Source organism: Carcharhinus amblyrhynchos, chromosome 12, assembly GCF_965287045.1.
Source record: "Carcharhinus amblyrhynchos chromosome 12, sCarAmb.v2.hapA, whole genome shotgun sequence".
NCBI lineage: Eukaryota > Metazoa > Chordata > Chondrichthyes > Carcharhiniformes > Carcharhinidae > Carcharhinus > Carcharhinus amblyrhynchos.
Window position 1 is genome coordinate 3,845,952 of NC_137335.1, and position 13,763 is coordinate 3,859,714.

Below are 13,763 nucleotides of genomic sequence, written 5' to 3' on the forward strand. Positions count from 1 at the left end.
CTTCCGGTAGTAAGGCGACCAGAACTGGACGCAGTACTCTAAATGCGGCCTAACCAACGTTCTATACAACTGCAACATTAGACTCCAGCTCTTATATTCTATATCCCTTCCTATAAATGCTAACATACCATAGGCTTTCTTCACAACCTTCTCCACTTGTACTGCCAGACCACAGCTGCTAACTATATGGTCTGTATGACATTCTCCATTAATATGGGTGGCATGGTGGTGTCGTGGTTAGCACTGCTGCTTCACAGCACCAGGGATGCGGGTTGAATTCCTGGGTCGGGTCACTGTATGTGTAGAGTCTGCACATTCTCCCTGTGTCTGCGTGGGTTTCCTCTGGGTGCTCCGGTTTCTTCCCTCAGTCCAAAAATGTGCAGGTTAGGTGGATTGGCCATGCTAAATTACCCCTTAATGTCAGGGGGACTAGCAGGGTAAGTAGGGTTACTGGGATAGGAGCTGGCTGGGAATGTTGTTGGTGCAGATTCGATGGACCAAATGGCCTCCTGCTGCACTATAGGGATTCTATGATATCAATGAAAAATGCCATATGAGCTGTGTATGTAGTGGCCCACACTGCTGCATGCATCACCCGCAGTGTTTTTCCTTGCCATTTATAGGTACCATATGTTCCAGCCAGAAAAGGCAATTGTATCTTTGGTCATTAACTTCAGTCGGGATATTTTTTAACTTTCAATTGTTACTGTATGTGCTTTTAGTTGATGACAACACTTATTCTTAGTTAGTCTTCCTGATGGCATTGTAAGTATTTATGTAAAAATGTTATCTGAAGAGAAAGTTGATTGTAGTAGCATGATGTCACTCTCTGGGGCTCTCTGTGAGGTGCCAGCTCCCTGCTACTGGAAGTCTTCTCCAAACCCTTTTCCTTTTCTTGCCTATGTGCCCCACACAGCTTTTTCCTCCTATTCAGCATTATTGGCTGATAAAGTTCTTTGGAACACCCATACGTTAAATTCACCTGTCCATTACATTACAAACTTCAATCTCTTTGTCTCCTCGAAGGTAATTTTTATTCCGATGGCCACAACAGGCTGCAAATCACCCATGTAAAGGATTGTTGAAATAATAGTGTTTCTGACATCTATTTGTGATCCTTTTTACCTATGTTGATTAATCCTGAGTGAAAGGAGCCAGCAATTCATAGGAGTAAATTGTCACTCAGTGGTGTAGTGTGACTTCAACCTGCGAGGATCGCCCATCCTTCCAGATTTGATATCAGCGGATTCTGTTTGCTCTGTTGAGATAGAATACAGAAAGAATCAGGGTAGAAACAGGGCAACCTTAAAATGGTGGCACCCCTACCCTTCCAATATTGACAAAGAAAGGGAATCACTAACCTTGGCTGGGGTTAAAGTGCATAGATAATTATCAGCTGCGCTGCCCAGGCACTGATGTGTTGGAGCAGTTTACTCACCCCGTGTAGAACACATCCGATTTTAATCCCAATGCAATCAATGGCATGGAAATTGCTGGGGACTCAACTCTGCTAAGGAGTGTCCAGAAAATGGAGTTGAAAATAAGCCCTCCTTTACAGTTAAGCTGATGTCCATTCTGAATTTAAGGAGCTCCATTTGGGTAGAATTATGCCATTGCCCCATGTATTATCCTTTTTGATGGAGTCAGAATGAGGCAGGGGTGCAGCATTTACTGCCCAAAAACATCACTTGTTTAAAGGAAATAAAATATAAGCACACTTTACCTCTGGAACAAAAGGTTATCCAGCCCTGATTTTCACCGAACTAACCTGGTGGTAGTCAGGCATATTTCACTCTAAAGCCCTTTTTACATCCTTTCTGATTTCACTCTCCACTGAAATCAATGTAGGGTGATTCTGATGGAAGTTACTGATGTGAAATATTAACACTGTTTTACTCTACACAGGTTCTTTTAGAGTCACCTTTAAGAGCAGGTGGGGCCTTGTTTTTCTCTCTTCCAGAAGACAGCACTTCCCACAGTGCAGCTGTCCCTCAGCAATGCAAGGGAATTTCAGATTAGATGTTCAAGTTCATGTCTCTGGGGTGGAACATGAACCTACCACCTTCTCATAGTTATAGAGTTTACAGCCTGGAAACAGGCCTTTCAGCCCAACTTGTCCATGCCACCCTTTTTCTATAAACCCCTAAACTAATCCCAATTGCCCGCATTTGGCCCATATCCCTTTATACCCATCGTACCCATGTAACTATCTAAATGCTTTTTAAAAGATAAAATTGTACCAGCCTCTACTACTACCTCTGGCAGCTTGTTCCAGACAGTCACTATCCTCTGTGTGAAAAAATTGCCCCTCTGGACACTTTTGTATCTCTCTCCTCTCACCTTAAACCGATGCCCTCTAGTTTTAGACACCCCCTTGGGAAAAGATATTGACTATCTACTTTGTCTATGCCCCTCATTATTTTATAGACCTCTATAAGGTCACCCCTCAGCCTCCTACGCTCCAGAGGAAAAAGTCCCAGTCTATCCAGCCTCTCCTTATAACTTAATCCATCAAGTCCCGGTAGCATCCTATTGAATCTTTTCTGCACTCTTTCTGGTTTAATAATATCCTTTCTATAATAGGATGACCAGAATTGCACACAGTATTCCAACTGTGGCCTTACCAATGTCTTGTACAAGTTCAACAAGTGGTCCCAACTCCTGTATTCAATGTTCTGACCGATGAAACCAAGCATGCCGGTTGGTTTCACCACTTCTTCACCACTCTGTCCACCTGTGATTCCACTTTCAAGGAGCTATGAACATGTACCCCTAGATCACTTTGTTCTGTGACTCTCCCCAATGCTCTACCATTAACTGAGTAAGTCCTGCCCTGGTTCAATCTACCAAAATGCATAACCTCGCATTTGTCTAAATTAAACTCCATCTGCCATTCATCAGCCCACTGACCCAGTAGATCAAGATCCCGCTGCATTGGAGATAACTTATTTCACTGTTCACTATGCCATCGATCTTGGTGTCATCTGCAAACTTACTAACCATGCCCCTATATTCTCATCCAAATCATTAATATAAATGACAAATAACAGTGGGTCCAGCACTGATCCCTGAGGCACACTGCTGGTCACAGGCCTCCAGTTTGAAAAACAACTCTCTACAACTGCCCTCTGGCAGATTTGGAGGGACAAGTGTCATGAACTGAACCACAACTCATACCCATTTCCATTCTCTTTAAATCAGTGAGGTTAAAATCAGTTCAAAATAAAAGTCATTTTGAAATGTTAGCTCCCTTTCTCTCTCCTAGATACTGCCAGATCTGCTGAGTTTACCCAGCACTTTCTATTTTGTTTTCAGCTCTCCAGCACCCACATTATTTTGTATTAGTTTCAGGTTATAATCAGGGCTGGCTAACTTACTTCACTGTATTCTATAACTATTTAGGTCTGTACTACATATTCACTTACCACAGTAGATCCTTTAAATAGTATGGCCAGATCTATCAAAACAAAGTGCTTTTTCCTTTTTATTTGGGAGTGCTGAACTTTCGACTGAGTAACCAGCAAAACCATCAGTATCTGTCCATAGGCTTAACCGAGTTAACTCCATGAAACTAGTACCATCCACATCCTTTTTCTAGCCTTAAATATGTTGGTATCACTAACAGATAAATGGAAGCTAACTCATTTTGCTGCTTTGTAAAAAAAACTCAGTAATAAATGAGACATAATCACCGCTCCATTTCAATAATTCCTATGATATACTGAAACATACAAATCTTTTCAGCAATATTTTATCTTTTCCCAATTAATTATTTTATTATGATGAAGATCACGACAATTAAGCTTGTGAACTAATGGGCTTTGGTTTGACTAATTACATAGAATTGAATCTGACCTCCAAAGATCCAACAAATTTCTTTGTGTGTGACTAGTAGAAGCTCATGTATCTTCTGATGAATAACTAAGCCTTTAGGATTGATTATAGACCTTCCTTAATTCTTAATTTATGCCAAAAGCCTATGTAATTATGTAAAATACAGGGATATTCATATGTATTCAGTTGATAATTGAAACCTTTTGCACAGAATATTAACTCACCAAGCGAAACATGACTTGAATCTTAAATTCGTGTCAATAAACGGTTTTAACTTCAATAAGGTCACCAAGACACAATTTAAATGTCTTTGATATATTCATAAATTAATCATTTTATCAGTGCAATCATAGTCATTATGTTAGCAAATTAAGTTCAGGTTCTGAAGAGGACTCTATATAATTGGTGAGAACATCTGGATATTTATTCTAACTGGGTAGAAACAAAGAAAGTCACATTTCAAATAAACTAGTTTTAAAGTAATTAACTTAGAGTTTCTGATTCCAGCAAGATTCCTTCCAGTTTCTTTCATGCAGCTTGCCGTAAATGCAATACAATGTCAAATTAGTTTTATCTGTATTGGCTCTTCAGTGCCACTTCTCTTCAAATCTGAGCTTGGACAAAAACAATCACGTCATTGTGGGAGAGAAGGACAATGTAATGTAGAATCTGATTTGAATGCTAGCTTAGACCTCCGTCAAAACGTAATACATGAGAAGGTATTCACCTTTAGACAGAAGTTATCCTTCAGATTTTTCACACTTTTGTTGGTTTACTTTATCTCCAAGTCAGTTTTCTTGTTTTGTCATTGCCATGCACCATACTGTGTAACGTGAGGCAGAAGGACCTTCTGTTAAATCCACTCTGGAATGAGGTACCAGAGTGACACAGTGTGATTGAATTTCCTCCTCCTTTCTAGAAGGGACGTATCTTTTGTTTAATCTATCCTTCTCCCCAAAGCAAAGCAAAGTTGGAACGTTCAACGTATTTGGAATCATTGGTTGTGAGCTTGCATTCCTCCAGCCAATGACACAGAGCATTGGAACTCGAGGGACAAGATTTGTATTCCTGGATGTTAGTTGAAACTTGTTGTAAAATGTAGGTTCCTTTGTACCCATAATCATTGCCATTAATCTTCAATGCTCAGAGCCTCTGTAGGCCCCCAGTCAGCTCCTGCATTCACTGTTTTATTTCTGCTTGTTAAGGTTGTACAAGTACAGTTGAGCTGTCAGAACTTGGAAAACATTCATTGGCGTGTCCGCATAAACCACCAGCCGAACTGGATTCAAAGGTCAGTTGTTTAAGGAGATTAAACAAAGCTCTAAATTTCTTAGCACTTTCGTTGACAAGAGATAATGCTGAAATGTATTAGTTTGACAGGCAACAGAGAAGCTTAATAAATTATGTTAGCTATACAATTTATTTTATATACATTCACAAGATGTGGACATCTTGTGAATATAAAAGTAGGGAGGTCTTGCTGCAGCTGTATAGGGCACTGGTGAGGCCGCAGCTGGAGTACTGTGTGCAGTTTTGGTCACCGCACTTACGCAAGGATATTTTGGCCTTGGAGGGAGTGCAGAGGAGGTTTACTAGGCTGATACCGGAGTTGAGGGGGTTGAACTATGAGGAGAGGCTGAATAAACTAGGCTTGTACTTGTTAGAGTTTAGAAGAATGAGGGGAGATCTCATTGAGACATATAAGATGATGAATGGGATGGATAGGATAGAGATGGAGAGGCTCTTCCCGCTCAGAAAGGACAGTAGGACTAGAGGGCACAGCCTCAAGATAAAGGAGGGGCGGTTTAGAACGGAGTTGAGGAGGAACTTCTTCACTCAAAGGGTGGTGAATCTCTGGAATGCTCTGCCCGTTGAAGTGGTGGAGGCTACCTCACTAAATATTTTTAAGACGCGGGTTGATAGGTTTTGGATAGGCAAGGAGATTAAGGGTTATGGGGAGAGGGCGGGAATGTGGAACTGAGCCACGACAGATCAGCCATGATCTTATTGAATGGCGGGGCAGGCTCGAGGGGCTAGATGGCCTACTCCTGCTCCTATTTCTTATGTTCTTATGAGTGGATTTTTAAAAACACTTTCATGGGTTATGAAGTTTGCTTGCTAGGCTAGCATATATTGCGCATCCTTAATTTTCCTGGAGAACAGGGCAGTGAACTGCCTTCTCAAACTGCTGCAGTCCATGAAATGTAGGCACACCAACAGTGCTGTTAAGGAGGGAGTACCTAGGATTTAAACGCAGCAGCAGTGAAGGAAGAATGATGTTGTCCCAAGTCAGGATGGTGAGTGGCTTGGAGGGGAACTTGCAATGGTGGTGTCCCCAGGCATCCGCTGCCCTTGTCCTTCTAGATGGTAAAGGTTGCAGATTTGGCAGGTGCTTTTGAAGGAACATTGGTGAGTTGCTGCAGTGTATCTTGTAGATGGTACACACGGCTGCCATTATGGTGGGGGGAGTAGATATTGAAAGTGTGGGTTGGATGCCAATCAAGTGGGCTACTATGTCCTGGATGATGTCAAACTTCTTGAGTGTTGTTGGAATTGCACTCAACCAAGCAAATGGAGAAACTTATGTACCATTTCAGAGCTGCTAGAAGTCAAACCCTGCTGAAGTTCTGAAGTCGCATTTAGCCCCAGACCACCTAAAGACAGCCGATTGCTTTCCTTTAGTAACAACCCTGTAGTTATGTTGAGTGGAATTTAGTTTAGTGAGGAGAGGGCCATTTGGTAGGACAGGATAGTGCAGGTTGGAAACTTAGTTGCCTTCTCAATGACCTCCCCCAATTAAATCAGGGGCAGAAAGGATTGAGGACTGCCTTCCTGTCTGGAAGTCAATTGGAGCTTTTAAGTTTTCAACCAGTGGCAGGCAGGGGCTATGCCATGTGGGCAAACCACCAGATAAACCCTGACTGATATGCTTGCTGCTTGTTTGGGGGAGTCATTCCTTCTCTGGTATAGAATCATAAAATCCCTACAGTGCAGAAGGAGTCTGCGCCTTCCACGATCCCACCTAGGCTCTATTCCCATAACCCCACATATTTGCCCTGTTAATTCCCTGAAACTAGGGTCAATATAGCATGGCTAATCAACCTAACCAGCTCGTCTTTAGGACTGTGGGAGGAAACCGGAGCACCCAGAGGAAACCAGGCAGACACAGGGCGAACATGCAGATTCCACACAGACAATGACCCGAGGCCAGATTTGAACTTGGGCCCCTAGTGCTGTGAGGCAGCAGTGCTAACCACTGTCACCGTACTGCCCCCATAGACAGTGGCGGCCAACAGAGTGAACCACTGTTAGAAATGGAGGGAAGCCACCTCCTACCCTCAAAGCAATCGATATCTGTCCATCCTCTCACCAAGGCCTTCCTGACTGGTCCCAGTGATTCCCACCACATTCACATTGGTCCAGGATTTCCAGCAATAAGCTTCAGCCTCAGGCCTCCTGCATTAAATATCAGGAGTGGCCATCGCTTCCTGTTGCACTGCTGTTGCTACAGAAATATTGGCCTAGTGAGATCTTTATTGCAATAGAAAGTGCAGTGCAAAATTGCCCCTCCCAGAGTCGGTAACTGCAATGGCAGCCAGTGGGCTGCCTGTTGGGTCTTAAGCTCCTGGAAATGAAGTGGGCTCGACCACCAGCTGCACCTGTGGTCGTCATTATTAAAACTAATCTTTTTTAATTCCTGATGTATTTATTAACTGAATTTATGTTCCTCATCTGCCAAAGTGGGATTTAAACTCATGTTTCTAGATTATTGGTTCAAACCTCTGGACTATTACTCCTGTCACAATGGCACTATGCTACTGTTCCCAGTGCATAACATATAGATAATAGCAAAGAAGTCAAGTCAAATCATTGATATGTTAAAAGTTATAAATGGGACATTAAAAAAGATTACAAAGCCACTGTTTATCAGGGATAAAGTTCTTTATCAAGTTGTGTGTGAGTTAGGTTGACTGGTCACAATAAATTGCCTCTTAATGTCAGGGGCATTAGGAGAGTAAATAGGTGGGTTTACGGGAATAGGACAGGACCTGGATGGGATTGTTGTTGGTGCAGACTCGATGGGCCAAATGGCCTCCTTCTGCACTGTAGATACTATGATTCTAAGTTGACTACTCCCTCCTCTTTATCACCCAACTACTGGCTCCTAGATGGTTAATACTAATTTCAGTCCTAAATCCCCAGCAGTCAAGTGGTGATTTGCTATCATTTCAGTTAGATGTCTAGTGGCTAAGACTGCAATCATTGGATAAGTATGAGTTGCAGAGTTGATCCCTGTATTATTTTTGGATCCTAACCAAATTCCTTATGCTAAATAATTTCAGCTCTTGTATCATTAATGACTCAGTGGGGCATGTCTAAACATCCCACATGTTTGTCCTTGCCTTGCACTGTCTCCTTCCCTTTTAAAATTGCCATCATCAATCCTACTCAGAGAAAGCACCTTTTGGCCCACTTTGTCCTTGTTAATTGCTGTTGCAGTTACGCATTCCTTTTTCTCCCCTGGGACCTAAACATGTTGCCATATCTGGGCCTAATTCTCCCACAACTACCTGTTATCTCGTGTTTCCTAAATGTGGCATAATGAAACAACATAAGAACATAAGAAATAGGAGCAGGAGTAGGCCATCTAGCCCTTCGAGCCTGCCCCGCCATTCAGTAAGATCATGGCTGATCTGTCGTGGCTCAGTTCCACTTTCCCGCCCTCTCCCCATAACCCTTAATCCCCTCTCTTATCAAGAACCCATCAACCCGCTTCTTAAAAATATTTAGCGAGGCAGCCTCCACCACTTCAACGGGCAGAGAATTCCAGAGATTCACCACCCTTTGAGTGAAGAAGTTCCTCCTCAACTCTGTTCTAAACTGCCTCCCCTTTATCTTGAGGCTGTGCCCCCTAGTCCTACTGTCTTTTTTGAGCGGGAAGAGTCTCTCCACCTCTATCCTATCCATCCCATTCATCATCTTATACGTCTCAATGAGATCTCCCCTCATTCTTCTAAACTCTAACGAGTACAAGCCTAGTTTATTCAGCCTCTCCTCATAGCTCAACCCCCTCAACTCCGGTATCAGCCTAATAAACCTCCTCTGCACTCCCTCCAAGGCCAAAATATCCTTGCGCAGGTGCGGCGCCCAAAACTGCACACAGTACTCCAGCTGCGGCCTCACCAATGCCCTATACAGCTGCAGCAAGACCTCCCTACTTTTATATTCAATCCCCCTCGCTATGAAGAGGGGGAAAAGAGGAAAAGATAATTTTATACGAAATAGACATAGAGATGATTATGTGAAGTCTTGAGCCACCGCTATAGAAAGGACATTAAAATCATTTAAAACATGCAGAACAATAACAGGGATGAGAAGGTCTTGTTTTAAGGAGAGAGTTGAGATACTGGGATTTTTTTTTAACTGGAGGAGGGTAGGCGAAATTTAATCAAGAATTTTAAATTCTGAAGAGTTTTGGTGGAATGAATCAGGAAGGACAGGGTGGAATTTGCTGCCTTACCCCTGGCAGATTTGACAGCTGGGAGGTATTGAATCAGGCAGGATGAGACATTATCACCTACATGCCTCTGCACTCATTATTCTGTAGTGGGAAGGTCCGTGGACGACCTTCCCGCTCCACCGTCAATTAATGTTCACTTAAGGGCCTCATCCTACCGTTGCTGGTATTAGCCCAGCTGTGGTCAGGGGTCGCCATGTCCAGAGCACAAAAGAAAACCTGTCAGGAATACGGGAGAGATTCCAGGAGATGTCCCTTATTCAAAGGCACTCAATTCCTGATCAAAGGAGCAGCCTTTCCTTCCCTTTTTTGTCTATCGCCCTCTCATTCCCAAGCATATGTTTTGTTACTCCAAGTAGGTGAAGCAAAGGCCTTTGCACCATTTGAAGTTAGAGCATCATAGAAACACTACAGTGCAGAAGGAGGCTATTCAGCCCATTGAGTCTGCACCCAACCACAATCTCACCCACGCCCTATTCCCACAACCCCACATATTTACCCTGCTAATCCGCCTGACACAAGGTTCAATTTAGCATGGCCAATCAACCTAACCCACACTTCTTTGGATTGTGGGAGGAAACTCACGTAAATACTGGAAGAATGTAGAAACTCCACACAGACAGTGACCCGAGGCCGGAATTCAACCTGGATCCCTGGCGCTTTGAGGCAACAGTGCTAACCACTGTGCCACCATGGGAAACTATATAGTTGGGAACTACTTAAAACACAGCCAGATTCAGAACTCTGAGACAGAGCAGAGCAAATAACTACTACAGACTCATGGGCCAAATTGCTGTCTCCTGTGCTATCACTCAAAAGAGATGATTCAAATCTAGCCTACTGATAAGTACAAGGTATGCTGATTACTTTGAACAGCCACAGTTTTATGAGTGTACTGTAAATTGGAAATCAACTGGAAGAAGCTATCCATATAATGAGTTGCACTTTGTACAGTGCGATACCATAAGATTTTTGTTATTTTTTTCAATACATGTCAGACAAATTAGAGTCTTCTCAAGCTAAGTATAATATTCTTTTAATTCTTGGGATGTAGGTGCTATTAATAAGTTCAGCATTTGTTACACATCCCTAATTGCTCTTAAGAAAGTGTTGATGGTGAGCTTGCTTGGCTATTTTAAAGGGAGGTTAGAGTTGAACACATTGCTGTGGGTCTTGGTTCACATACAGGCCAGACTATTGGAAAGTTTATTTCTCCAAAGGATGCTAATGAAACAGGTGGCTTTTTATAACAATCCAGTAGTTTCATGATCACTATTACTGACGCTAGTTTTTTGATTCCAGATTTATTTAATTGATTGAACTTGAATTCCTTAATTTTGTCATGAGACTTGTACTTCTGCATCATTAGTCCAATAAAATAACCATTTGTACCAAATGTATATAGAATACCTGATCTTTTTGCACTTTGAAGACATGTCTGTGAATGATGTATGGACATTTTCTGTTCTGTAAACACAGAATCAGACATAAAAGAATTGTTTATGTTGTGCAATTTAGTTCACATTAAAATTTCAACTTAGAAATTCCTCCCAGTGATCGATTCCCTCTACATTTCCAAACTCTAGGATAATGTTTTATAACTTTCATCTTTGATTTGTTTTAGGATGTCACAGGGACTTCATGGTATCAAACAGAATTTGGCCTCACAAGCAAACCAAGAACTCAATTCAAACACAACACAGAGGTAGGAAACGATTGGACCTGCACTTTCTTTGTAGTATTTTATGAAAAGATAATAGATTATTTTAATAATGCAGCAAGTGAAAACTTTGGTGATTGTAATGTCCTAACATGCTGCCAACCACAGTTCAAAAGCTGCAGCTGGCAGGGTATCATAATGTCCATCACTGTTGTGCATACCCATCTAACAATAACCTATAAATGGTAAGCTTCCGTAATCTGTTTTTTAGTCAGCTACATGGCTGAAGTTCTACATCAAAAGCATCTCATTGTGTACAGCTCATATAAGCTGCCTGGCACAAGTGAACACAGTAAGAAGTCTCACAACACTAGGTTAAAGTCCAACAGGTTTAATTGGTAGCAAAAGCCACTAGCTTTCGGAAGACTGTTCCTTCTTCAGGTAAGTGGGAGTTCTGTTCACAAGGCATATAAAGACACAAACTCAATTTACAAAATAATGGTTGGAATGCAAGTCTTTACAGGTAAACAAGTCTCAAAGATACAGACAATGTGAGTGGAGAGAGCATTAAGCACAGGTTAAAGAGATGTGTACTGTCTCCAGACAGGACAATTAGTGAGATTTTGCAAGCCAGGCAAATCATGGGGGTTACAGATAGCATGACATGAACCCAAGATCCTGATTGAGGCTGTCCTCATGTGTGTGGAACTTGGCTATCAGCCTCTGCTCAGCGACTCTGCGTTGTTGTGTGTTGTGGAGGTCGACTTGGAGAAGGCTTACCCGAAGATCAGAGGCCGAATGCCTGTGACCTCTGAAGTGTTCTCCAACAGGAAGAGAACATTCTCTTCTTGTTCTCCTCCTGTTGGGGAACACTTCAGCAGTCACGGGCATTCGACTTCTGATCTTCGGGTAAGCGTTCTCCAAGGAGGCCTTCACAACACACAACAACACAGATTTGCTGAGTAGCCAAGTTCCGCACACATGAGGACGGCCTCAACCAAGACTTTGGATTCATACCACACTATCTGTAACCCCCATGACTTATCTGGGCTTGCAAAATCTTATTAACTGTCCTGTCTGGAGACAATACACATCTCTTTAACCTGTGCTTAATGCTCTCTCCACTCCCATTATCTGTACCTTTAAGACTTGATTACTTGTAAAGACTCGCATTCCAACCATTATTTTGTAAATTGAGTTTGTGTCTTTATATGCCCTGTTTGTGAATAGAACTCCCACTCACCTGATGAAGGAGCAGAGCTCTGAAAGCAAGTGGCTTTTGCTACCAGATAAACCTGTTGGACTTTAAACTGGTGTTGTGAGACTTCTTACTGTGTTTACCCCGTCCAACTCTGGCATCTCTACATCATGACACAAGTGAGACAGTGTTACATATTGTGTTCTAGTATACAGATACAAGAAGTAATTAGGAAAGCTAATAGAATGATATCATTTATTGTGAGAGAATTGATGACAAAAGTACGGAGGTTATGCTTCAGTTGCACAGGGCTTTGGTGAGACCAGATCTGGAGCTTTGCGTATAGTATTGGTCTCCTTATTTATGGAAAGATATAAATGCATTAGAAACGGTTCAGAGAAGGTTTACTAGAGTAATATCAGGAATGAGCAGATTGTTTTCTGAGGAAAGGTGGGAGAGGTTAGGTTTGTATCTATTAGAGTTTAGAAGAGTAAGAGACAATTTGATCAGAACCTTTTGGATCCTGAAGGGTATTGACAGAGTGGATGTCGAGAGGATGTTTCCGCTTGCCGGAGAATCTAGAACTAGGAGTCACCATTTAAAAATAATGGTTGCTTATTTAAGACAGCGAAGAGGAGAATTTGTTTTCTCTCCGAGAGGGTCATGAGTTTCTGGAACACTTCCTCAAAAGGCAGTGAAAGCACAGTCCCTGATGCTTGTGGGAGGGGGCTGTTGTGTCCATGGGTGTGGGTGGGTGGGGCACAGAAATTTAATTACAGCAGCGATCCAGTCTCCCTTTAAAATAGCACCCTGATCACCATATCAGGCCTCACCCCTTCCTACAAACCATGGCCTCATGGTTTGAAAACTCGACTGTGCGTCTGGAGAGATTCATCAATCCCATCAATTTTTCCATAAGTATTTACACAATTTCTTAAATATAAACACTGCCAAAGGCCATTGTTGTTTAACTAGAACCAACATAGATCACCTCAATGTTCTCTGAATTTGCCCAGGGAACTGTTGTTGATAAAGAAGCTATTTGGGAATCTGCTGCATGCTGTTTCAAGAGCAAAGCTGAATTCCACTCTGTAGCAATAAGGGACATGGTGGAGAGCTGCAGAAAAAAAAACTTGTGCTTTCAACAACCAAAAGGTTATCCCCCCAGATCTGGGGGGATAATTCATAAGCATTCAGTTGCATAGCAAACGATTTGAAACTGTGAGATGCCAGTCGCTAGAAGTTGGAATAATCCAAGCTCTAAGTGTGGCCAGGGATTTTACAGCTTAGGCTCCAGGTATGAACATTTGTCGTCTCCAAAGAACTGAATGAAGGATGAGTGGGAATTTGTGTAATTGTGCTGTGTTTACAAAACCACCATAATTTCTGTGTTGTTCTTCCTGTGCTATTTGATAGGTTCGTGCCTGGGAAAAGAAACTTCGTGAACTTGCAGATGAAGGCAGCGTTGAGAAACACTTGAACAATGCCAAAAATGAAATTAAACAATACAAAGAATTAGTTTCCAATTCAGGCATGTTTTGGGACTGTGGGTT

The 13,763-nt window shown here is 42.2% G+C and overlaps 1 protein-coding gene across 1 annotated transcript in view; it reads left to right on the forward strand.

Moving 5' to 3' along the window:
* Positions 1-13,763, forward strand: part of LOC145350683 (uncharacterized) — a 66,462-nt gene that overhangs the window by 19,654 nt on the left and 33,045 nt on the right. The window contains exons 6-8 of the mRNA XM_080199893.1: positions 5,040-5,125; positions 10,977-11,057; positions 13,627-13,741. Coding sequence (XP_080056019.1) covers positions 5,040-5,125; positions 10,977-11,057; positions 13,627-13,741 — 282 coding nt within the window. The remainder of the gene's footprint in view (positions 1-5,039; positions 5,126-10,976; positions 11,058-13,626; positions 13,742-13,763) is intronic.